The sequence below is a fragment of the Saccoglossus kowalevskii genome, chromosome 12 (genome assembly GCF_978046115.1).
Source record: "Saccoglossus kowalevskii chromosome 12, keSacKowa6.1, whole genome shotgun sequence".
NCBI classification, from domain to species: domain Eukaryota; kingdom Metazoa; phylum Hemichordata; class Enteropneusta; family Harrimaniidae; genus Saccoglossus; species Saccoglossus kowalevskii.
In genome coordinates this window covers 36,427,062-36,445,274 of record NC_140652.1, presented here as the reverse complement: position 1 = coordinate 36,445,274, position 18,213 = coordinate 36,427,062, and the positions used below count along the sequence as shown (strand labels likewise).

The following is an 18,213-nucleotide window of genomic DNA, read 5'->3' as shown; positions in this document are numbered from 1 at the left end:
AAAAGAAGCCATTTCATGGGCCAACATCAGGCCATAATCATATAGGAATCCATATAATGGGCCATACATCAGGTCATAATCACAAAAGAAGCCATATCATGGGCCATACATCAGGTCATAATCACAAAAGAAAACATATCATGGGCCATACATCAGGTCATAATCACAAGGGAAACTATATCATGCGCCATACACTGGGCAATAATCACATAGGAAACCATACCATAGGCCATACATCAGGCCATAATCACAAAAGAAACCATATCATGGGCCATACATCAGGTCATAATCACATAGGAAACAATATCATGGGCCATACATTGGACCGTAATCACAAAAGAAACCATATCATGGGCCATACATCAGGTCATAATCACATAGGAAACAATATCATGGGCCATACATTGGACCGTAATCACAAAAGAAACCATATCATGGGCCATACATCAGGCCATAATCACAAAGGAAATCATATCATGGGCCATACATCAGGCCATAATCACAAACGAACCATATCATATACCATACATCAGGTCATAATCACAAAGGAAACCATATCATGGGCCATACATCAGGCCATAATCACAAAAGAAGCCATATCATGGGCCATACATCAGACCATAATCACAAAGGAAATCATATCATGGGCCATACATCAGGCCATAATCACAAAGGAAACCATATCATGGGCCATACATCAGGCCATAATCACAAAAGAAGCCATATCATGGGCCATACATTGGACCGTAATCACAAAAGAAGCCATATCATATGCCATACATCAGGTCATAATCACAAAGGTAACCATATCTGGGGCCATACATCAGGCCATAATCACAAAGGAAATCATATCATGGGCCATACATCAGGTCATAATCACAAAGGAAATCATATCATGGGCCATACATCAGGTCATAATCACATAGGAAACCATATCATATACCATACATCAGGTCATAATCACAAAGGAAACCATATCATGGCCCATACATCAGGTCATAATCACAAAGAAAACCATATCATATGCCATACATCAGGTCATAATCACAAAGGAAACCATATCATGGCCCATACATCAGGTCATAATCACAAAGGAACCATATCATGAACATACACTGATCCATAATCAAAAAGGAAAACATATCATTTGTCATACACTGGGCCAAAATGACAAGAAACCCAAATATGGCCATAATCACAAGGAACACACATGCATTATCTGTATCCACATTAATGTATAAAAATCTCAACCTTATTTATGTGTAAACATGATTTAACAACTATCTTATTGTCTAATTAATTCTACATGTACAGCATGCATAGTTCCATTGTAACAATGTTCAATATAATTTAGTCAATATTATCATTGTGGAGATTACTCAATCAGATGTTACGCACATTGATCATTCACTCTTCTTGGTGTATCAAATTTTAGTGGTTCAGATGATGGTGACGGGACATTTTCTAACATTCGGTCCAACTTTACTGAAATAAAATTGCATTGTTCTAGAATCAGATCATAAATGCTACATCTGAATTGAAATGTAACATGATTTTGGAATGCTACAACTGAACTTATTGGAAAATGCTAAATCTGAACTGAATTGAAATGTAATATGGGATTTTAAAGTTAACTGAAATGTAACATGCAATTTTCAAAGGGTAGATCAAAACAGAAAACGTGAAATGACTTTTGAAATGCTACATTTGAGTTGAAATGTAAAATGTTTTTGAAATTCTAGATTAGAACTTAAATGTGATGTGATTTTGGAATGTTACATTTTAAAATGTGACATGATTTTTGAATGCTACATCTTAACTGAAATGTGTCATGATTTTGAAATGCTACATCTTAACTGAAATGTGTCATGATTTTGAAATGCTACATCTTAAGTGAAATGTGACATGATTTTGAAATGCTACATCTTAACTGAAATGTGACATGATTTTCAAATGCTACATTTTAACTGAAATGTGTCATGATTTTGGAATGCTACATTGGAACTGAAATGTGACATGATTTTGGAATGCTACATCTTAACTGAAATGTGTCATGATTTTGGAATGCTACATTGGAACTGAAATGTGACATGATTTTGGAATGCTACATTGGAACTGAAATGTGACATGATTTTGAAATGCTACAGCTTAACTGAAATGTGACATGATTTTGGATTGCTACATTGGAACTGAAATGTGACATGATTTTGGAATGCTACATCTTAACTGAAATGTGACATGATTTTGTAATGCTACATCTTAACTGAAATGTGTCATGATTTTGGAATGCTACATCTTAACTGAAATGTGACATGATTTTGGAATGCTACATTTTAACTGAAATGTGACATGATTTTGAAATGCTTCATCTTAACTGAAATATGTCATGATTTTTGAATGCTACATTGGAACTGAAATGTGACATGATTTTGAAATGCTACATCTTAACTGAAATGTGTCATGATTTTTGAATGCTACATTTTAACTGAAATGTGACATGATTTTGAAATGCTACATCTTAACTGAAATGTGTCATGATTTTTGAATGCTACATTGGAACTGAAATGTGACATGATTTTGTAATGCTACATCTTAACTGAAATGTGTCATGATTTTGGAATGCTACATTGGAACTGAAATGTGACATGATTTTGGAATGCTACATTTGAACTGAAATGTGACATGATTTTGGAATGCTACATTTTAACTGAAATGTGACATGATTTTGGAATGCTACATTTTAACTGAAATGTGACATGATTTTGGAATGCTACATTGGAACTGAAATGTGACATGATTTTGGAATGCTACATCTTAACTGAAATGTGACATGATTTTGTAATGCTACATCTTAACTGCAATATGACATTATTTTAAAAATTCTACATTTGAACAGAAATGTGGCATGATTTTGGAATGCTACATTTTAACTGAAATGTGACATGATTTTGGAATGCTACATTTTAACTAAAATGTGACATGATTTTGGAATGTCACATTTTAACTGAAATGTTACATGATTTTGGATTGCTACATTGGAACTGAAATGTGACATGATTTTGGAATGCTACATTTTAACTGAAATGTGACATGATTTTGGAATGCTACATTTTAACTGAAATGTTAAATGTTTTTAAAATTCTACATTAGAACTTAATAGTGACATGATTTTGGATTGCTACATCTGAATTGCAATATGACATTATTTTAAAAATTCTACATTTGAACAGAAATGTGTCATGATTTTGGAATTCTGTATCTTAACTGAAATGTGAAGTGATTTTGGAATGCTACATTTTAACTGAAATGTGACATGATTTTTGAATGCTACATCTTAACGGAAATGTGTCATGATTTTTGAATGCCACATCTGAACTGAAATGTGTCATGATTTTTGAATGCTACATCTTAACTGAAATGTGTCATGATTTTGAAATGCTACATCTTAACTGAAATGTGTCATGATTTTGAAATGGCACATGTGAACTGAAATGTGTTATGATTTTGGAATGGCACATTTTAACTAAAATGTGACATTTTAACTAAACTGAATTTGAAATTCTACACATAACGAGTAAAATTTTAATTATGATATATTTTGATTAAACTATAATGTTCAGTTTTTATAAAAATGTTAACATTAGCAAATGTAAGATAATATGATGTGTTATTTTTTTTAATTTGTATATAATATTTATCTTTGAAATGATATTAATGTATAAGCATATGATTTTTCAATGTACCACAGGATGAAAAGCCCCAAAAGTTAAACATGCTTTACATGCATGCAGCAGTTAATTTACTGTGATCATAACACCTAAAACAACACTGTTGCCATCAATAACTGCTATTTTACTTATATGACTGCACCTTAATACCATGATAATATTATGTTGATTGCATGTTAGCTTGGTGGCCTTATTAAATCAATTGTTTCTCATACCCACATGGTCAACAAATAAACTAAAATGTTCAGTATACCGCCCTCTACTGTTATACTTATGAATTATTTGGCACATACCACATTTCTTAGAGCATTACCTTCACTATAACATGAATCATCGGGTCATATTGTATTTCCTAAAAGTGTACCTCTAAAAGAATCCCACATAAACACTGTAACTGTATTTATCATATTCTAAGTCACTGAAATATGATTTCTTTTATCATTTATATAATACGTACTCTAGTAATAAAGCAAATATGATATATATAATATCATCATTATTACAACAATGTCACAGCTGATTTCTTTTGAATGTGGCCAAACTTTCATTTAATACTGTCACTATATCCACCCAGGTGCTTTTTCTCAGCTGTGCAACATTAGCCTGCCTCCTTAACATTTTTCTACACTACATGTGAAGTTTTTTTTTCAGGTATCAGAATATTTGCCACAAACCAGTACAACAAATGGGTAAATGTCAAAGTCAGGAGAACAATGCACCAAGTTTAGCACTAGACACGAAGGGTTGTACTACAGCCTGGGACGAGTAAAATTGACATTTAGACAACTGAATAGTAACTCACTAGCCTTAACACTTAATAGTTAATATATAGACAACATACATTTTGAACAAGTGAGTTTAAAAGTTCACATCAATCCCTGTTTAATTAATATAATATCAAATGTTATGAAGAGAAACAAATAATTTAATAAAGTCATGATTTAATAACTGCATACATACTTGATAGATGATAATTAAAACTGTGATATGATATATCATACTATCATATCATAATGTTATTGGAAATTCAAATGTTTGACCTGCAGTTGAGTGAAAATGCATCATGAACCAAAACAATCAAATCAAACCAATACCTGATAGGTGTTAGTGTTAGGCTTACAAATGACTTTATGATTTGTTACTGAGAATGATATATATATATATATACAAACATAACATATACAAACATTGCAGCAACATATACAAACAATGTGGTAGCATATACAAACATTGCAGTAATAATATACAAAGAATGCGGTAACATATACAAACATTGCAGTAATAATATACAAAGAATGCGGTAACATATACAAACATTGTAACATATATCCAAATACTGTAACATATACAAACATTGCAGCAACATATACAAACATTGCAGCAACATATACAAACATTGCAGCAACATATACAAACATTGCAGTAACATATACAAACATTGCAGCAACATATACAAACATTGCAGCAACATATACAAACATTGCAGTAACATATACAAACAATGCAGTAACATATACAAACATTGCGGTAACATATACAAAGAATGCAGTAACATACAAACATTGCAGTAACATATACAAACAATGTAGTAACATATACAAACATTGCAGTAACATATACAAAGAATGCAGTAACATACAAACATTGCAGTAACATATACAAACAATGTAGTAACATATACAAACATTACAGTAACATATACAAACATTGCAGAAACATATACAAACATTGCAGAAACATATACAAACATTGCAGCAACATATACAAACATTGTAACATGTACAGATATTGTAACATATACAAACATTGTAACATATACGAACATTGTAACACATACAAACATTGCAGTAACATAAACAAACATTGCAGCAACATATACAAACATTGCAGCAACATATACAAACATTGCAGCAACATATACAAACATTGCAGTAACATATACAAACATTGTAACATATACAAATATTGTAACATATACAAATATTGTAACATATACAAACGTAACATATACAAATATTGCAACTTATACAAACATTGCAGTAACATATACAAACATTGTAACATACAAATATTGTAACATATACAAACATTGTAACACATACAAATATTGCAGTAACATATACAAACATTGCAGTAACATATATAAACATTGCAGCAACATATACAAAGAATGCAGTAACATACAAACATTGCAGTAACATATATGAACATTGCAGAAACATATACAAACATTGTAACATGTACAAATATTGTAACATATACAAACATTGTAACATATACAAACATTGTAACACATACAAACATTGCAGTAACATATACAAACATTGCAGCAACATATACAAACATTGCAGCAACATATACAAACATTGCAGCAACATATACAAACATTGCAGCAACATATACAAACATTGCAGCAACATATACAAACAATGCAGTAACATATACAAACATTGTAACATATACAAATATTGTAACATATACAAACATTGTAACACGTACAAATATTGCAGTAACATATACAAATATTGCAGTAACATATACAAAGAATGCAGTAACATACAAACATTGCAGTAACATGTATAAACATTGCAGCAACATATACAAAGAATGCAGTAACATACAAACATTGCAGTAACATATACAAACATTGCAGTAACATATACAAACATTGTAACATATACAAACATTGTAACTTATACAAACATTGTAACTTATACAAACATTGTAACACATACAAACATTGCAGTAACATACAAACATTGCAGTAACATATACAAACATTACAGTAACATATACAAACATTGCAGCAACATATACAAACATTGCAGCAACATATACAAAGAATGCGGTAACATACAAACATTGCAGTAACATATACAAACAATGCAGTAACATATACAAACATTGCAGTAACATATACAAAGAATGTGGTAACATACAAACATTGCAGTAACATATACAAACACTGCAGTAACATATACAAACATTGCAGTGACATACACAAACATTGCAGTAACAATATACAAATACTGCAGTAACACACACAAACATTACAGCACCATATACAAACATGACATGACAGAATTGTACAAATCCTGATATTACAACTTCAATGCAGACACATGATTGCTACTCTACCTGTCGCTGAGGTAGTAGTTGTCCAGGTTGAAGACATTCTTCTAAGCAGGTTGGGTGGCAAGCTACGGCGCAGCCTCTGAAATAATAAAAAAAACAAATATTTGTTTGTCTAAAATTGTCGTGTAAATTATTATGTAACAAAGATGAATGAATGAGAAACAAGCTCCCTAAAATATTAATGGACTCTCCCAAATTGCATTATGTCATGTAAGGTTATAACATTTATGTACTTACCTTAGGTAAGGCGGAGGGTCTTTCGCCAATGAAAGGTGAATCTTCCACATCAGAGCCATAGGAGCTCTCACTGAGTGCAACGAGAGGACTGATTTTAGGTCGCTGAAATGTGTTATAATTGGAAGGTGGACTAATAAGATTACTTATAGCTTTTAGACCACTAACAACATTATGTGGTAGAGTTTGATCCACTAGCATATCTGTAATCACGCCATGTGCTTCCTGCATCGCTGCCATGTCTATTGAGTTGACTGACTGTAAATAAACATAGAACACTGATTAAAAACAATATAACAATCCCAGTTGGTTTAAGTATCATGATGCAATGCTGTCTTTACCTCACACCTGGTTAAAGGAACAAATGGAACAAAATAATTCAGAAAGACTTGTGTGGTTTATGGACTAATGTTCCATGACTAGGTACGATTCGCCATTAATGTAAAAGAATTTGTTGTGATATTGGCTGAAAAATAGCCACAATGAGTTATTTGAAAAAAAATTACCAAATATGTACAACAACATTATGTTCATAATGTACCAACTGAGGTACAGTTTGCCTACCAAAGCCATAAGGGACTAAAACAATAGGGTTCCTATAAAATGATGGAATTCTGTACAAACAGATCGCTTCCACCTAAAATCTGTATTTGTATGCAAGCCACTTAATGTTGAACGCTATTAAAAAATTTAAATTAATACAATTTCCTTTATTTTTACATATGTGACATTTCACAAGGATGAAGAAAATTCCAAAGAAATGTTGAGTCACCATATTCAGTTCAGAAATCATTGATACGCAAAGTGACAATTTGGGAAATTTCACCATCATTTTGTTAGGCAAGAACATGAAGAGGTTTATCACCTGATTGTAAAGCTGGATGATATGAATCAAATGTTATTATTATTCATGAACAAAGGACTGAGTCATGGCATCATATCAAACAGCTCACTGAATACAGGAAATAATTTTACAGATCTCTGCTTAAAAATCATAATCATCTTAAAAATTGATGTTTTACAATTTGTTTGTCTCTGCGTAATTTTCAAACACACACGATGGTGTTTAATATGAATATTTAATGTTTATACATGTGTATGCCATATCAGCTAGTTATTTTACACTAAACACCACAACTGTGAATAATATATGCACAATGGTCATATGATAAATCTCTCAACAATTCTTTTGATGACATATGTCATAGAATGTACATGTCTGAAAGTATTTCAATATTTTTAGTGGATTGTTTAATGAGAAATGTTTCATTGCTGTTTGTGGAAACTGCTGCTAAACTGATATTTTCTGCATATTATTTGAAAGGTTTTCTAAAAAAAAAAGATTAAATGGTTAGTTAAACAATTAATTAAAGAGAGCACAAATTGTTATCAAGTGCATGAGTGTTGGGCAAACTTCACTCACAACCAGATGTGCCTTGACAAGCAGGTGCTTCATGCCTCTATTAACACAATTGTGGGTCAAACAGCTATTAACAAAAATATGTTATACCTAACTGATGCAACAGACAATCCTAGATATACAGCATATCTAATGCTCCAGTCAATGTCAACGCCGACCCCGACCCCTCCCACCTTGGGCGATAGGGGACAAATGTGGGGTATTAGACGGGGTTTACCACCAAACTGTGCCCGTGGAGGTGGGGTAATAGCAGTGTTTCGTGTCCTGTCATCGCTAGCTGCGCATGCGTATACGTTCATTGAGTACTCTGCTGATAGCAAGCATGGCGGACAGTGGTGATCAGTGGGAGAAATGTGGGGGGTTTGTTTTGGGTGGGGGGTTTGTTTTGGGTGGGGGGTTTGTTTTGGGTGGGGGGTTTGTTTTGGGTGGGGGGTTTGTTTTGGGTGGGGGGTTTGTTTTGGGTGGGGGGTTTGTTTTGGGTGGGGGGTTTGTTTTGGGAGGGGGGTTTGTTTTGGGTGGGGATTTGCCTATCCTCCTTTCCTTGGAGGTGGGACATTTGGCAAATTTTACAACAATAATTTCCAAATCCCCCACTAAACCCCGAGGTGGAGAAGGTGGGGGTTGACATTGACTGGAACATAAGGCTATTATAATTGCTTAGATTCAGTAGGTCTAAGTATTCATAAAAATTACATATCATGTAGCACTTTATCATCATTTTTTCTGATAATAATTAAATAAATTGTTATCATATAAATTATATTAATCTATGTACTTTAAAATTATGTTACCAACTACTGTTAAATACATTATTTTCACTATTTTCGCTGAAGGAATGATTCAGTGAAAATAAAATCCAGCGAATATACATTTTGTCCTGTACTTTACATTCAACTTATCACAAATCAGTTGAAATAAATTCCATACAAAACACCTAAATAGTTTTTTCAGCGAAAATCAATTCCAGCTAAAATAAAGTATTGTACAGTAGTTGAAAACTCACGAGGCACAAACAATTCTTATAAATGTCGCCCTCTAGTGGCAAAACTCCAAGACTGCCTACCAGTATTTTAAATATACCAAAATTCACATAAATATTTCAGGGAGCTTAATTCTTTTAATTTCAACAAAAAAATTTTAGTTTTGAGGTTTCACATTAAAATCTAATCTACAGATATACCTCTGTGGTGCATATGCTTGTCACAAGTAAACACATGTTTTTTGTACATGCATCAACAGTCAATGCATGTAGTTATTACGTATACATTCACTAAAATTAAATTTGTTTCATAGTACAGCTAACTCTGTAATGCAAAATACCTCTGATCATATTCTCCACAACCTTTCAAACATTTCTTAATACCGTATGTCCTTCCAAATTGCTTTTTACAATCCCTGAAAATTCGATGTCATTATATTTGACCCAACTGACAGGACCAAGTATTAAAATTAATTGAATTTCTTAATATTCAATATTTTTTTCATTCCACCTGATTGACAAAGATTGTTACTCATACCCGAATAAAAAACTGAAATCCACTAAATGGGTGCATGAAATATTGTTTCCCTATAAAGTTTGATTTCATATAAAACAGACAACCCAGTAATTTTAGATCAGAAATCCCAGATTTCAGAGAAATCAGATCTTTCAATAGAGACCAGCGCCTCATCAGAGCATGATATGAGGTGAACATGATAAAGTGAGTATTTGTAATTCAACTTTCATCAACAAAGTGAGTATTTGTAATTCAACTTTCATCAACAAAGTGAGTATTTGTAATTCAACTTTCATCAACAAAGTGAGTATTTGTAATTCAACTTTCATCAACAAAGTGAGTATTTGTAATTCAACTTTCATCAACAAAGTGAGTATTTGTAATTCAACTTTCATCAACAAAGTGAGTATTTGTAATTCAACTTTCATCAACAAAGTGAGTATTTGTAATTCTACTTTCATCAACAAAGTGAGTATTTGTAATTCAACTTTCATCAACAAAGTGAGTATTTGTAATTCAACTTTCATCAACAAAGTGAGTATTTGTAATTCAACTTTCATCAACAAAGTGAGTATTTGTAATTCAACTTTCATCAACAAAGTGAGTATTTGTAATTCAACTTTCATCAACAAAGTGAGTATTTGTAATTCAACTTTCATCAACAAAGTGAGTATTTGTAATTCAACTTTCATCAACAAAGTGAGTATTTGTAATTCAACTTTCATCAACAAAGTGAGTATTTGTAATTCAACTTTCATCAACAAAGTGAGTATTTGTAATTCAACTTTCATCAACAAAGTGAGTATTTGTAATTCAACTTTCATCAACAAAGTGAGTATTTGTAATTCAACTTTCATCAACAAAGTGAGTATTTGTAATTCAACTTTCATCAACAAAGTGAGTATTTGTAATTCAACTTTCATCAACAAAGTGAGTATTTGTAATTCAACTTTCATCAACAAAGTGAGTATTTGTAATTCAACTTTCATCAACAAAGTGAGTATTTGTAATTCAACTTTCATCAACAAAGTGAGTATTTGTAATTCAACTTTCATCAACAAAGTGAGTATTTGTAATTCAACTTTCATCAACAAAGTGAGTATTTGTAATTCAACTTTCATCAACAAAGTGAGTATTTGTAATTCAACTTTCATCAACAAAGTGAGTATTTGTAATTCAACTTTCATCAACAAAGTGAGTATTTGTAATTCTACTTTCATCAACAAAGTGAGTATTTGTAATTCAACTTTCATCAACAAAGTGAGTATTTGTAATTCAACTTTCATCAACAAAGTGAGTATTTGTAATTCAACTTTCATCAACAAAGTGAGTATTTGTAATTCAACTTTCATCAACAAAGTGAGTATTTGTAATTCAACTTTCATCAACAAAGTGAGTATTTGTAATTCAACTTTCATCAACAAAGTGAGTATTTGTAATTCAACTTTCATCAACAAAGTGAGTATTTGTAATTCTACTTTCATCAACAAAGTGAGTATTTGTAATTCAACTTTCATCAACAAAGTGAGTATTTGTAATTCAACTTTCATCAACAAAGTGAGTATTTGTAATTCTACTTTCATCAACAAAGTGAGTATTTGTAATTCAACTTTCATCAACAAAGTGAGTATTTGTAATTCAACTTTCATCAACAAAGTGAGTATTTGTAATTCAACTTTCATCAACAAAGTGAGTATTTGTAATTCAACTTTCATCAACAAAGTGAGTATTTGTAATTCAACTTTCATCAACAAAGTGAGTATTTGTAATTCAACTTTCAACAAAGTGAGTATTTGTAATTCAACTTTCATCAACAAAGTGAGTATTTGTAATTCAACTTTCATCAACAAAGTGAGTATTTGTAATTCAACTTTCAACAAAGTGAGTATTTGTAATTCAACTTTCAACAAAGTGAGTATTTGTAATTCAACTTTCATCAACAAAGTGAGTATTTGTAATTCAACTTTCATCAACAAAGTGAGTATTTGTAATTCAACTTTTATCAACAAAGTGAGTATTTGTAATTCAACTTTCATCAACAAAGTGAGTATTTGTAATTCAACTTTCATCATCTGAAATTATAATTTGTAGATATTTAAAGTTTTGTGGTGATTTTAATCCACCATGTTCAATATGAGTCCCACGCAACATGTGAGAAATACACTACAAACATGAAGTTCTTTCTCATAATGTATTGCATATATGTTCAGTAGCTAAGGTAATTCAGCTCAAAGCGACATCCTTATAAAGCATTCCAAGAATTCAACAGTAGACAAAGAAATCAATAATTATTAAATTTTACGTGGGAAGAATAAATAACTGCAGATACGAGGCAAAACATTATTATTGATTTTCAGACTACTTAATGATTTGTTACCGTGGTAATATATCCGATCTTCAATATTTTTCTCAAACCTAGCACATAAGCTTAGAAAGACTAGTGATCTGACAATGCCCACAGTAAATAGCATCCCCACAGAGATAAGACAGCCATTAATAACATACCAGTATGCATCGCCTGTCTTAATGTAGTTCACTCCGCAACAGGAGACATAATCTCAAGTCACATTACATTTTCTAGATGCTAGTTAGACATCTATTATACTACAAAGGAAATTGTAAAGAAGAAAAGAGCAGTGCTGCTCGTTACAGTAACTGAGATTTCATCTTACATTGGTAGCCATTTTGAATAAATGTCAAATTTATGCTTGAAAATAATAATTGCAATTTGAGTTGGGAGAGAAGAGTGAGACAAGGGTGAGATTTCAGATTGACGTTGTGTGATATATTTCTGCCTGGATCGTTAACAAGGTTTAATGTAGTTTAGATGACATATGTCATGTAGAACATGGGACTCCCTGTAGTGGTGTTTCCTGTGTAACACATTGATCATAGGCATCCACTGTGAATCAACTAGTCATTCCATTAATTAACAACACTCAATTCCAACAATGATATGTTTTTCTTCAAGAGGTCAGTGCATACACTGCTAATCACAGAAGTTATCATACATTTTTCAAAAAGAAACAATGCAAATAAACCAGAATAAAACACAGAAAGTTAATCTAGAATAATGTAAGCTTTATTTTCACTGTACAACACTTTTCAACAATATATGCCAAGTTATATTAATTTTTAATGAATTTTCCATTTTAAATAATTCACATATATGCCTCACAATACTTTTTTAATTCATGTTTTTTACCAAATCCTTTACATAATTCATTTGTAGAAAATATTTATTTATTTTTTATCTCTGTTCCCTTTTATTACAAATTTGACAAATTCCTACATAGAAAACATTGATTAGTTACCCATGAAATTGAATTTATTTAATAAGTGTAGTAATTTCTATATGTTCTAAACCTCTGGTGAGGAATATGTGAAAATTACAACACAAGTCACGGGTGATGAATTTTGATTTTCTTTTTTTTCTCATTGCAGCATTGCAGTTATTTTACTGACTTACACTAAAATCAGAATAATAATTTGTGGGTCAGTTCAAAGTTTTACACTGTGTCTCAGTTGCATACAGAAACACATATTTGAAATATTTTTACTTTCCATTTATCTACTTCAATTAAAAAACTATATTTATTTTGCTTGAAATACATTATATCTTGTAATTTACTAATGTATTTATCAGCATTCACCATCTCAGCTAGCAGTGCAATGAGAATCCTTCTGCACATTTCTCACATTCTTACAAAAATTAGGAACAGCAAATTTTCTGTAAATGAAACATTAACACAATTAAACAACCAGTATATAACAGAATCTTTTAAATTTACAGTTTTGGCATCTTATATTAAAGCACTCGCGGGAATTGAGTCCAAACGATAACAACTCACACTAAAAATGCAAAGGCTCATGGGTATACGCTTGTTTGTAAACAATAACATGCTATGGGCCATCTGACACATGTGCAGGTGACGACTCCCTCGCTTTAAATGATGATCATCCTTATCTCAAGTACCAATCAAATTACAGATAAAAGTGTACAACACCGAAATATAACACGACTTCATGCAATTTATCATACGCGTGTGATAAATATAAGTACAATATCTAATTCTACTTTATATATTTTAAAACTTTAAACAGATCATATTTTCTATTCTATGAGCTGCCAACCGACATGAGCAGCTGAGATTCCAACCAACTTAAGATGTTGAGCTACCACCCAAACTGAGCTGCCAACCGACATGAGCAGCTATGCTGCTAACTGACCTGAGTGGCTGAGATGCCAACTGACCTGAGTGGCTGAGATGCCAACTGACCTGAGTGACTGAGCTGCTAACTGACCTGAGTGGCTGAGCTGCTAACTGACCTGAGTGGCTGAGCTGCCAACTGACCTGAGTGGCTCAGATGCCAACTGACCTGAGTGGCTGAGCTGCCAACTGACCTGAGTGGCTAAGCTGCCAACTGACCTGAGTGGCTAAGCTGCCAACTGACCTGAGTGGCTGAGATGCCAACTGACCTGAGTGGCTAAGCTGCTAACTGACCTGAGTGGCTGAGCTGCTAACTGACCTGAGTGGCTGAGCTGCCAACTGACCTGAGTGGCTGAGCTGCCAACTGACCTGAGTGGCTGAGCTGCCAACTGACCTGAGCAGCTAAGCTGCCAACTGACCTGAGTGGCTGAGCTGCCAACTGACCTGAGTGGCTGAGCTGCTTACTGACCTGAGCGGCTGAGCTGCCAACTGACCTGAGCGGCTGAGATGCCAACTGACCTGAGCGGCTGAGATGCCAACTGACCTGAGTGGCTGAGATGCCAACTGACATGAGTGGCTGAGATGCCAACTGACCTGAGCAGCTAAGCTGCCAACTGACCTGAGTGGCTAAGCTGCCAACTGACCTGAGTGGCTGAGATTCCAACCGACTTAAGATGTTGAGCTACAACCCAAACTGAGCTGCTAACTGACCTGAGCAGCTGAGATGCCAACTGACCTGAGTGGCTGAGCTGCCAACTGACCTGAGCGGCTAAGCTGCTAACTGACCTGAGCGGCTGAGCTGCCAACTGACCTGAGTGGCTGAGCTGCCAACTGACCTGAGCGGCTAAGCTGCCAACTGACCTGAGTGGCTGAGCTGCCAACTGACCTGAGTGGCTGAGATGCCAACTGACCTGAGCAGCTAAGCTGCCAACTGACCTGAGTGGCTGAGCTGCTTACTGACCTGAGTGGCTGAGATGCCAACTGACCTGAGTGGCTGAGATGCCAACTGATCTGAGCAGCTAAGCTGCCAACTGACCTGAGTGGCTGAGATGCCAACTGACCTGAGTGGCTGAGCTGCCAACTGACCTGAGTGGCTAAGCTGCCAACTGACCTGAGTGGCTAAGCTGCCAACTGACCTGAGTGGCTGAGATGCCAACTGACCTGAGTGGCTAAGCTGCTAACTGACCTGAGTGGCTGAGCTGCTAACTGACCTGAGTGGCTGAGCTGCCAACTGACCTGAGTGGCTGAGCTGCCAACTGACCTGAGCAGCTAAGCTGCCAACTGACCTGAGTGGCTGAGCTGCTTACTGACCTGAGCAGCTGAGCTGCCAACTGACCTGAGCGGCTGAGATGCCAACTGACCTGAGTGGCTGAGATGCCAACTGACCTGAGTGGCTGAGATGCCAACTGACCTGAGTGGCTGAGATGCCAACTGACCTGAGTGGCTGAGATGCCAACTGACCTGAGTGGCTGAGCTGCCAACTGATCTGAGTGGCTGAGCTGCCAACTGATCTGAGTGGCTGAGCTGCCAACTGACCTGAGTGGCTGAGCTGCCAACTGACCTGAGTGGCTGAGCTGCCAACTGACCTGAGTGGCTGAGCTGCCAACTGACCTGAGTGGCTGAGCTGCCAACTGATCTGAGTGGCTGAGCTGCCAACTGACCTGAGTGGCTGAGCTGCTAACTGACCTGAGTGGCTGAGATGCCAACTGACCTGAGTGGCTGAGCTGCCAACTGATCTGAGTGGCTGAGCTGCCAACTGACCTGAGCAGCTAAGCTGCCAACTGACCTGAGTGGCTGAGCTGCCTACTGACCTGAGCAGCTGAGCTGCCAACTGACCTGAGCGGCTGAGATGCCAACTGACCTGAGTGGCTGAGATGCCAACTGACCTGAGTGGCTGAGATGCCAACTGAACTGAGTGGCTGAGCTGCCAACTGACCTGAGTGGCTGAGCTGCCAACTGACCTGAGTGGCTGAGCTGCCAACTGACCTGAGTGGCTGAGCTGCCAACTGACATGAGTGGCTGAGATGCCATCTGACCTGAGTGGCTGAGATGCCAACTGACCTGAGTGGCTGAGCTGCCAACTGACCTGAGTGGCTGAGATGCCAACTGACCTGAGTGGCTGAGCTGCCAACCGACATGAGCAGCTAAGCTGCTTACTGACCTGAGCAGCTGAAATGCCAACTGACCTGAGTGGCTAAGCTGCCAACTGACCTGAGCGGCTGAGATGCCAACTGACCAGAAGCAACCATTTTTACATATAAGAGACATAGGCTTGATATTTGTTGTGAGAAAACACATTAATATTATAATATATCTACCTTACAATCTGGGAATCAGTATGCACATTAATATTTCACCTAATTGCTTTGTATTAATACAGTAATGTATATATTCAGCATGGTAGAAGAAGTGTAGTAAAGATAATATGCAACATATCATAAGGTATGTTGCATATTATCTTTACTAATATTTGCATATTATCTTTACTATCGTTATCTTTAAACGTCTAGCTATTTTTAATAGTTATTTAGGACTACGATTACCAAATATTATCTTCTATATATCATAAGGTAGTGTTGTATACTATTTGAAATGTGGATACATGAACATATGGGCTGCCAAGACCTGAGAAGGGCTTTTTCCACCCAAGCCCCTACCCCCACCAACATTATAGATCCTGCAGACTCCATGCTGTGCATTAATGAATGTATACAATGGCTATTTCATAAATCAATGATATTATCAAAACCCCATTTTGTCCTTCACAAATTACAATATAGCTCTCCAGACTACCTTACAACAACACAACATTTGATATTCAGTTCTTAATGTTTTGAAGACAATAAAAAAACTTCTAGAAATTACCGATATAACACATGAAAGGCCCTGATACTGAAGGATACTGTAAAATACCACGAAATGTTGAATAACTGACAGAAAATCAATACTGTCAATATTGCGTGATCGCTGCTACTTTGCTGTTCTTACTGTTTCACAGTTGCTTGTAAGTTTCTATCAATACAGATGTAGAGCTGATGATTTATTGTCATAATGTATGTACATATGACACAGTTAAATGGATCACTGGAAATTAGTTACAAAATCTAAGAAATTTAAACATGTTGTCATGGTGATTATGTGTGACTAATGTGGTAATATTTTATAACAAGCAATTTTAACAAAAAGAAAACACTAGAAATTATGGTAATTCACATGAAACTGTGGAAATTTTAGTTTAAATACCATTACAGATATACAATGAATAACACATTTCTCTGGATACCTGAAAGGTATTTATGATATTATTTAAATATTAATATAGAAATATTTTTTTTTTTCATGCATTGTTCAAGCAAAGTTGCATGAAATTTACACAATTATATTTATCACAAAACGTACATGTATAGATATCCACACATATAAAATCATTGTTGTCCAGGAACGATAATACAAAGCACAGCTGCTAATGATTGATAGAGAGGGGGTTATTTTATTACCATCTGTCATCAGACATGACATCAAAAGATGATAAGGATCAATCAAATTGCGACAAGAAAATAAACTTCATATTTTTGATGAGAGGATCTGACACAAATCTTAGTTTGCACGATTTTCTTTTAAATATAGCAACTGAAATAGCAGAACATACCACTTACATGTACGTATTTATTATTTTATTGGTGACTAGCATCTTGATAATTCTTGTAGTTGGCAAAGTATACTTTACATCACATCTAATCGTGCATAATAACAAAATAATGTAAAAGCAGGGCCACGAACAAAAAAACTTGCTGTAAAAATAGTATAAAAGAAAAAAATACTCGTTGATTTGTTGTGCAGTGTCGGCCTCCTTGATAAAATCCAATTGGAGCTTTTAATATTGGTTCATAACAATTCCTATTGGCTGTCAATCAAATAGATAACAAGATATCAAATTACAATGGGAGAATATGTTCTTGCATATCAATGAACGAAAATAAACATACATC

The 18,213-nt window shown here is 34.6% G+C and overlaps 1 protein-coding gene across 1 annotated transcript in view; it reads right to left on the bottom strand.

The window, feature by feature from the left end:
* The window catches only part of LOC100372877 (cGMP-inhibited 3',5'-cyclic phosphodiesterase 3A-like), a 107,378-nt gene that overhangs the window by 22,528 nt on the left and 66,637 nt on the right, over positions 1–18,213 (bottom strand). The window contains exons 2-3 of the mRNA XM_085506640.1: positions 7,101–7,355; positions 6,867–6,942 (exon numbers count right to left, since the gene is read on the bottom strand). Of these exons, the coding sequence (XP_085362766.1) occupies positions 6,867–6,942; positions 7,101–7,355 (331 nt within the window). The remainder of the gene's footprint in view (positions 1–6,866; positions 6,943–7,100; positions 7,356–18,213) is intronic.